Raw genomic sequence first — 7,750 nt, forward strand, 5'->3', positions numbered from 1 at the left:
ATTTTCTTGGGAAGGTCAACTTCACTTAGATTAAGTAGTAAATTACTCTACTTACCTGTCTTCCATGAGAGACATAATGCATATAACAGTAACTTCCAGATCAGGTAAAAACAATGTAAATGGGTAATCAGATTTCCTAACTACTGAATGCCAAATGAGCACAATGAAGAAATGAATATTTATTTGGTGTAATGGAAGAGTTGTTAATTGAAATTTGAGGTGCAGCTGGACTGACAGTCCTTTTGGTAGTTAGTCTGCCAAATAATAATGATAATGTAAAAAGCAATTTATGCTCAGAACATTTGATAATGCTAATTTACTTCACACAATACAATTAATGTTACATAATGTTATGGATGTGCCTACTTTATAAGCATGATTAGAGAACTTCGAGTAAAGTGGTTCTAGTTTGGAAACATGGTAAAGTCCCAAAATGACATTATGTGTAATAGTAGTTAATGCAAAAGTAATACATTAATTTCTTTTGTTTCAAAAGGATGATTATATGTCAAAGACTGATTGCACATAATTTTAAATTATGTGAGTTCCAAAAGATACTTGACACTCTCAGTCTGGTTTAATTGTTTATGTTCAATAATTGTGATGACATCATTCATCCAGGGAAAGGGATATGTGGTGTGACATATCACTTTGGCAATGTGATGTGTTGCACATTGTCTGTAGTACCAATGAATGATGATTGCTACCCTGAGAATATTTTTTAGTTTAAACAGTAAGTTTAGACTTGGATGCTGTTTTATATAGGAAATGTGGTTGCAGATAGATGCAGAATTTCCACAAGGTGGGACAATGATAGCTGCTTTATCACACTTAGCTGTCTTATCACACTTCGTGCACATATCAGCTGATTTGGGGAGTTTTTCCGTGCAGTCTTGTCCAAGTTTAGAGAGGTACTGTATGCCACAGAGTTAGGAGTACCATGACAATCAGCATTACATTATGGGTTCAAAGTTAGAAGCTGAATTGTTATTAAAATCTGAGAGAACTATCATTCATGTCATATCATACAAAGTACATGTATTAGTGTGAATTGTTATGGTTCCTTGGTTGTAAATAAAAGTTAATATATGAATGTTTCAGAGAAAGGGTTTAGATCATTCAGTAGAACTCTAGCATTGATGACTACTTAACACAAATACTTTTGGATTAAAGGAGATGACCCACTAAAATGCAGAAGAATTGGGTTGTTGCTAGTTGTACACTCCCATTTGTGTAGTTCAGGGAAGTTAGCTACACTACCAGCTTCTATGGACTATGCAGATGAGAGTTATCCTTATAACACATTCTCTGCTCCAATGATCATCCTGGCCTCAATTTCAGATAACCCTCTGTCCCCACACTGTCCACCCAACAGTTTCTCCCTCCAACATCTATCCCTCCCAATTCACAACCCCATGTCAACTTTAACATGTGCTGCCCCCTGCCAGCTCCCTTAGCCATTGTAGGATACGGTGGCCAATGAGCAGTGACCATCTTTCATCCAGAGTGAAGGTTGAGTTCATTTGTTCAGAAGGGGAGGCCATTTGTATCTGAAACCTTTTGGCTAGTCGGCAATGATAGAATTGAGGCACATGCCCTGCAATCTTTCTCAAATGATTTTACAAAAACCATTTGGTAAAACAAATTCATTTGTGCTTTACTTATAGCTTTATATCTCAGGTTTGTGATGGCATGCCCATCATTTAATTAATGGTCATAGTTATTGTGATACTGATGTGGAAGTAAGACACTGTGTGAAAATCAAAAACGTTTGTAATGGAAAATAGGAGGTTGCCATGATTTTGTGTTTGGTGCATATTACATAATATGTTGTAGCATATGAAATTTAACTAAGACACTAAATTTTTCTTTAGACTTGGTTGGAGGTCTCTACATGTTACTAATCTCAAGAAAATTGATCTGACGTAGCACACTCATTTTTGATTGCATCATGCCAGTGATAAAGCCATAGTGAAATATCTACAACATTCCTCAAACTTCATCAATGGTTTGAGATATAGAAATGATATTTTGGCAAATAGTAGCATTCAAGGATATGAAATAATGCTATTTTTAAGGGTCATCAATAGCTGGTGAAACAAGAAATGCCATGGGTTTTGGAACAATGTAAGTGAAACCATTACACATTTCTTTTGTACTGAGAATGTGCTTTTTCATAAGGTACTGACCTTACTTTTCCTCATTCCCTCACTTAATAAATATAATAAACCACTTTTTCGCAATTCTTTCACAACAGTGTCTACACAACATGTTAGTGAGGTGAGACTGTGTAATCTCAGCTGTGTTTTGGCAAAAGAAGCAAATTTTAACATGGAAACACGAGAAATGTGCAGGTTTTATTCAAAATTCACCACTCATGATGTTTCTCTGAAAGTTACAAATGGTTAACAAGCCAGGAAAAAATAAATTGCTGCATTTTTGGTGAAATTCTTTTCAGATGCTACCCAAAACAGAGCTGACAGTAGATCTTTCTGAATGGCCACCACGCAAGTGTGGGCACAGAGGGCCCTCACTTAATATTTACAGAAAATGTGAATGTAGGCTTCAGTTTAGAATGGCGCTTCCCCTCCAGAAAGTGGCATTTCCCCTACAGCACCTGCCCATAACCCCCACCGGTACCACTCTCCCCACACGTGCCCTGCTGTCTGCACATCTGGTGGGTGCAGCATTCTGTGCAGACTTTACAGTCATGCAGCACATTAGCCTGTATATCTGCCACCCTTCCTTCCCACATTCCTAACCAACAAACTGCTTCCCTCCAAACCACTAACTACCCACCTCCAGTCCTTCTCCTTGTCTCTAGCCTCCCTCTCCCTCCACCCACCCCATCTGACACTACCCAAACAGCAACCATTCCACCTGCAAAATAATGGCGGTATTAGTCCAGCCAGCACTGTGCAGGGACACAGGCTTTTGTGTGTGTGTGTGTGTGTGTGTGTGTGTGTGTGTGTGTGTGTGTGTGTGTGTGTGTGTGTGTGTGTGTTGTGTATTTTAGTCTGCTTCCTTCCTACCTTATTTTGTTAAATTTAGCTGGCACAGGTGCTGTCAGCATCAAACTAATACCATACTCAGGAAATGAGTGCAGGGGAACAGATGCCAGAATCTTGGATCACTGCAGTTAGCAGGGTCTTAGTACAGATGATTTGATGTTGCCTCCCCCTGACCTATGAAGTGTTATTGTGTCTGTGATGTATGGGTGACTGTGATGATTGTGTGTACTGTGTAGTGCTGAGTTCATTTTCTTATCCATGAAGGGAAGGTAGAGGGTGAAACCAAGTGCTGGCACATAGTCTCCTCTTGAATAAAACTGTGGGGGCTGCCAAATGTAATGTCCAGTTTGATGAACTGGTCATCATCAACAGTATCACATGCATCACTATATGAGACACTGCAGAGAGGTTTGGAGCTTACTCCATGGCACTGGCTTAAAGACTGGTGATCAGAAACTTTATGCCAACACCTCCCCTCTCCAACAGTGAAAATTTTCCACCCCCAAAATTTGAACCAGCTTACCTCTGAGTCGAGCACCAATGCGCGGCACATGTAAGCGACATTGGCTATGGAGGAAGGTTGTAGATGCTACAGGTATAGTTTATTGTTAATACAGCTTACAGATTGATTTTTACATATTGATTGCCTTTAATTAATATTTAATTTGATTCATTCTACATCTCTGAATATTCTCCATTTCAGTGGAATCTACAGAACACTAAAACTCTTGTTTTCTTAATTGACAGTTTTCTGCTTATCTCCTGTTTTCCTTTTATCCTTAAATTCTTGTTACTAAATCTCTATTATGCCATACCTGAGACTGATAACTTCAGCCTTTGATTTCTGTGTTAAATTACCCAGTATAGACCACTCTAACAACTTCCTTATTTGGCCCAACTGATTAGGACCAGATAGCATTATGGGCTATTGTAAAATACAGAGCGTTTATAAATGAATATTGGGGTTTTAACACTTTATAACATTTATTATATTAAACTTACACTTATAAATGATATGTCAAATGAAAGAGCAACTCAGACAGTTTTATCAAGAACCTTATAAACATTCAATGTGAGCACCATTTGTCACACGGCACACATCAAGTATATAGCCGAGCTCTTCCCGAACATTGATAAGTGTGTCTTCAGTGACTGTAGCAACAGCTGCTTCAATTCGGTTTCTTAATTCAGGGAGGTCTGCTGGTAGCAGAGGCACTTACACACGATCCTTGATGAAGCCCCAAAGGAAAAAATCGCATGGCGTGGTCAAGTGAACGTGGAGACCATGCAAAGCAGGCCCTGTCATTGGGCCCCTTGCGGCCTATTCAGCGCTTGGGTACAGACTTGAAGTGTGGCGTGTGCAAATGGTGGTCACATTGAACATTTATAAGGTTCTTGGTAAAACTGTTTGAATTGCTCTTTCATTTGACATATCATTTATGACTGTAAGTTTAATATAATAAATATCATAAAGCGTTAAAACCTTGATATTCATTTATAAACACACTGTATTTTAAAAATCTTCATTCTGGGATTATTAGGTTTTTATTAAATGACACAGAGTTGGTATTCTTGAATGACACATTTGTAACGCTTATCATAATGGCATTTTGATTTGTACAATGCAGGTTGAAGTTGATATTGTTACCCGTATTCTTGGTTAATTGTAATAAGTCTGTATTTATTAAAAGCCACATTTTATGGATTAGGAGAGGAATAATCAGTAGGCAAGGATAAAAGAAAATTTAGGATGTTAATGCATCCAGATAATGTATGCAATTAAACCACTATTGCATAATAATATTGTTAACATTGCAAATTTACATAAAGTATTTAAATGAGCATACGTGCATAGACTGTGCAACAGTCAGAAATAAAGATCACAGGTCCAAGAACATTACAAATTGTTTTGATCAACACTAAACTAGCTGATAAAATCAGGGTTTTGATAGCCTCCATCATAAAATTTGTGATAACATGTGAGATGTTTCAACAGATGATGGCTGTGCTTGAACTTCTTACTACACAAATTGCAAACAAACTGCGGAACAACGCCACACTCCAATCGTTGATGTCTTGACAAATTACCCTTTGATGAGTATGAGCGGCCACAACGACTGCAAAAAAATGTACCTGAAAAATTAACAGTGATTTCAGAATACACGCTGACCAGCACTACATAGAGAGCTGCATATTGCAACAGAAAAAAGAAACCTCCCATTTGGTCACTTACACTGATGAGCCAAGACATTCTGATTATCTGCTTAATAGCATTTTGGTGCACCTTTGGAATGCAATACAGCAGTGATTATGTGTGGTAAGGATTTGACAAATCTTGGTAGATCTGCAGAGCAATATGGCACCACATGTCTAAGCACAGGTTTTACTGTTCTTGTAAACTGCAATCTGGTCAGGTGGTTTGTGAGCACAAAGCTGGCATTCAGTAGTGTCCCAGATGTAATTGTCTTCAGGTCAGGCAAATTTGTTGGATAAGACATCAAAATGATCTCATTATGTGATGTGAATAGTTCTCCTGGTGGAAGATGCTATTACTGTTGGGAAGACATCAAGCAATAAGGGATGCAGGTGGCTTGTAATATTGTTCATACAGTCCACAGCTGTCACAATGCCTTTGATCACTACCACAGATCCCATGGAATCCCAAATGAATAGACCCCATAATATAGTACTTACAATCCCTCTGCCCCGACCTCCACGCCACCTTTGCCATCATACATGGTGCGGTGCATATCCCAAGCAGCCCAAGCAGCCATGACAGAGTATCTGGTGGCTACTACCATTGATGTGGTCTGACAACATGTGACATATTTCCACTGATTAACCGTCCAATATTGATTATCCTGTGCGCAATGCAATTGTAACTGACAATGTCATTGGGTCTAAAAGGGAACACAAAGTGGTCAATGGTATGGAATCTTCTGTTAGCACTGTAGTCTGTCATTACATCACATCACATCACATCTCTCACTCTGTCTCTGTCTCTCTCTCTCTCTCTCTCTCTCTCTCTCTCTCTCTCTCTCTCTCTCTCTCTCACACACACACACACACACACACACACACACACCAGCACTGCCACTACCACCACCACCAGAGCCAACAACTATCCTGCTTTACAGAGTGGGTGAGCCTTCACCCTCATTCTGTGATGAGGTGAGGACATCCAACACCTTGTTGCTTACTCATGGCTTCACTACCCTACAACCACTTTCCATAGATACTTAGATGATACAATCAAACAGTCAGGCATCAGTGACTGGCCGAGACAGACACAACAACAGGGAAGTAACCGATTTTGTGACTTTTAAGTTCCTAACCAGAAGCAAATTGTATAATTTCATCTGTGTCCTTTGATACTTTAGTTTCTTGAGTTTCTGCTTGTGAATTTAATATCTAATGGCCACAGTTCTCACATTTTTGTTTGTGTTGGAAAGTAAACCAATTTTGTGACATGACCTATTATAGGTTCCTAATCAGGGGTGAATTATATAGTTTCACCTGAGTGCTTCAGTAGTTAGGTTTTTGTATCTCTGTGTATTAATCTAGTATACTAGGGACAGTTCCTGTGTTTTTGTCAGGATCTACAGTAGAGTTCCACAGCATGTGCTGATAGTCAATTTATTTTGTTAGTTTAGTTTTCCACGGTCTTTAGTATGGATAGGGACTGTGATTGTTGTGGGCAGATGCGAGCTGAGTTGGTGGCACTTCACTCTCCCCTCCCAGCTGTGATGGCTTCAGTTACACAGCTTGAAGCTGCATTGGATGGGCACCACTGTTGTGGGCTGGCCGTGGGTATCCAACAGAAGTCCAGCATGTCCAGTCTGCCAATTGGTTTTCACCAGTGGCCAGCCTAGCTACTGCTTGACATGTGGTCGAGTAGGAGGTCACCCTGAGGTGTGACCAGTTAGTCTGAAAAACAAGTTTCAGGTGCTGTCTGTGGCTGACAGTGTCACTCAGCCAGATGCAGTCGCCTATCCTGTTTCAGAGGAAACCTCTCAGCCTGCACGATCTGGGCAATCACAAAGGGTGGGATTATTTATAGTTGGGAGCGCCAACATTGGGCACAATATGTGGCCCCTTAGGGACATGGCTACCAAGAAGGGGAAGAAAGCCAATGTGCACTCTCTGTGCATACTGCGTGGAGTGATTCCAGACATAAAATGGGTCCTTCCAGATGCCATTAAGAGCACATGGAGCAGCAAGCTGCAGGTCATGGCTGACATGATGTGAGTCACTTTGGATTGGAAGAGATTCTATCTGGTTTTGAGCGGCTAACAGAAATGTTAAAGGCTGCCAGTCTTGCTTGTGAGATGAAAGCAGAGCTCACTATTTGCAGCATATTTGACAGGACCGATTGCAGACCTCTGGTACAGACCAAGTGGAGGGTCTGAATCAAAGGTTCAGATGGTTCTGTAGCAGTGTAGGCTGCAGATTCCTCAACTTGTGCCATAGGGTGGTTGGGTTTCAGGTTCTGCTGAATAGGTCAGGTGTCCACTACATGGACTGTGTGACATGGACTGGGGTTTTTTTTTAGGTTAGAGGGTCTTAGGAAAACATGAAAAGGGCTTCAGTAACAAAGGGTGCAGGCTGAACACAGGAAGGACATAGATACAGGAACCATCAGTTTAATAGTTGTAAATTGTTGTAGCTGTGTTGGGAAAGTACCAGAGCTCCAAGGGCTAATAGAAAACACTGATGCTCAAATTGTTATAGGCACTGAA

General features: G+C 40.2%; 1 protein-coding gene across 1 annotated transcript; it reads right to left on the reverse strand.

The window, feature by feature from the left end:
- Nucleotides 1-4,935: 4,935 nt before the first annotated feature.
- LOC124789718 (zinc finger protein 12-like) lies at nucleotides 4,936-5,968 on the reverse strand. The gene has a single exon (XM_047257169.1). The coding sequence runs from the start codon at nucleotides 5,260-5,262 to the stop codon at nucleotides 4,936-4,938; it is 327 nt and encodes a 108-aa protein (XP_047113125.1). The 5' UTR covers nucleotides 5,263-5,968.
- Nucleotides 5,969-7,750: the final 1,782 nt, after the last annotated feature.

The sequence above is a fragment of the Schistocerca piceifrons genome, chromosome 3 (assembly GCF_021461385.2).
Source record: "Schistocerca piceifrons isolate TAMUIC-IGC-003096 chromosome 3, iqSchPice1.1, whole genome shotgun sequence".
In the NCBI taxonomy this organism is placed as follows: Eukaryota; Metazoa; Arthropoda; class Insecta; order Orthoptera; family Acrididae; genus Schistocerca; species Schistocerca piceifrons.

What these genes read in the sequence shown, in the direction of transcription:
- LOC124789718 (XM_047257169.1), bottom strand. Translation starts at nt 5,262, where the DNA reads ATGTCTTGGCTCATCAGTGTAAGTGACCAAATGGGAGGTTTCTTTTTT.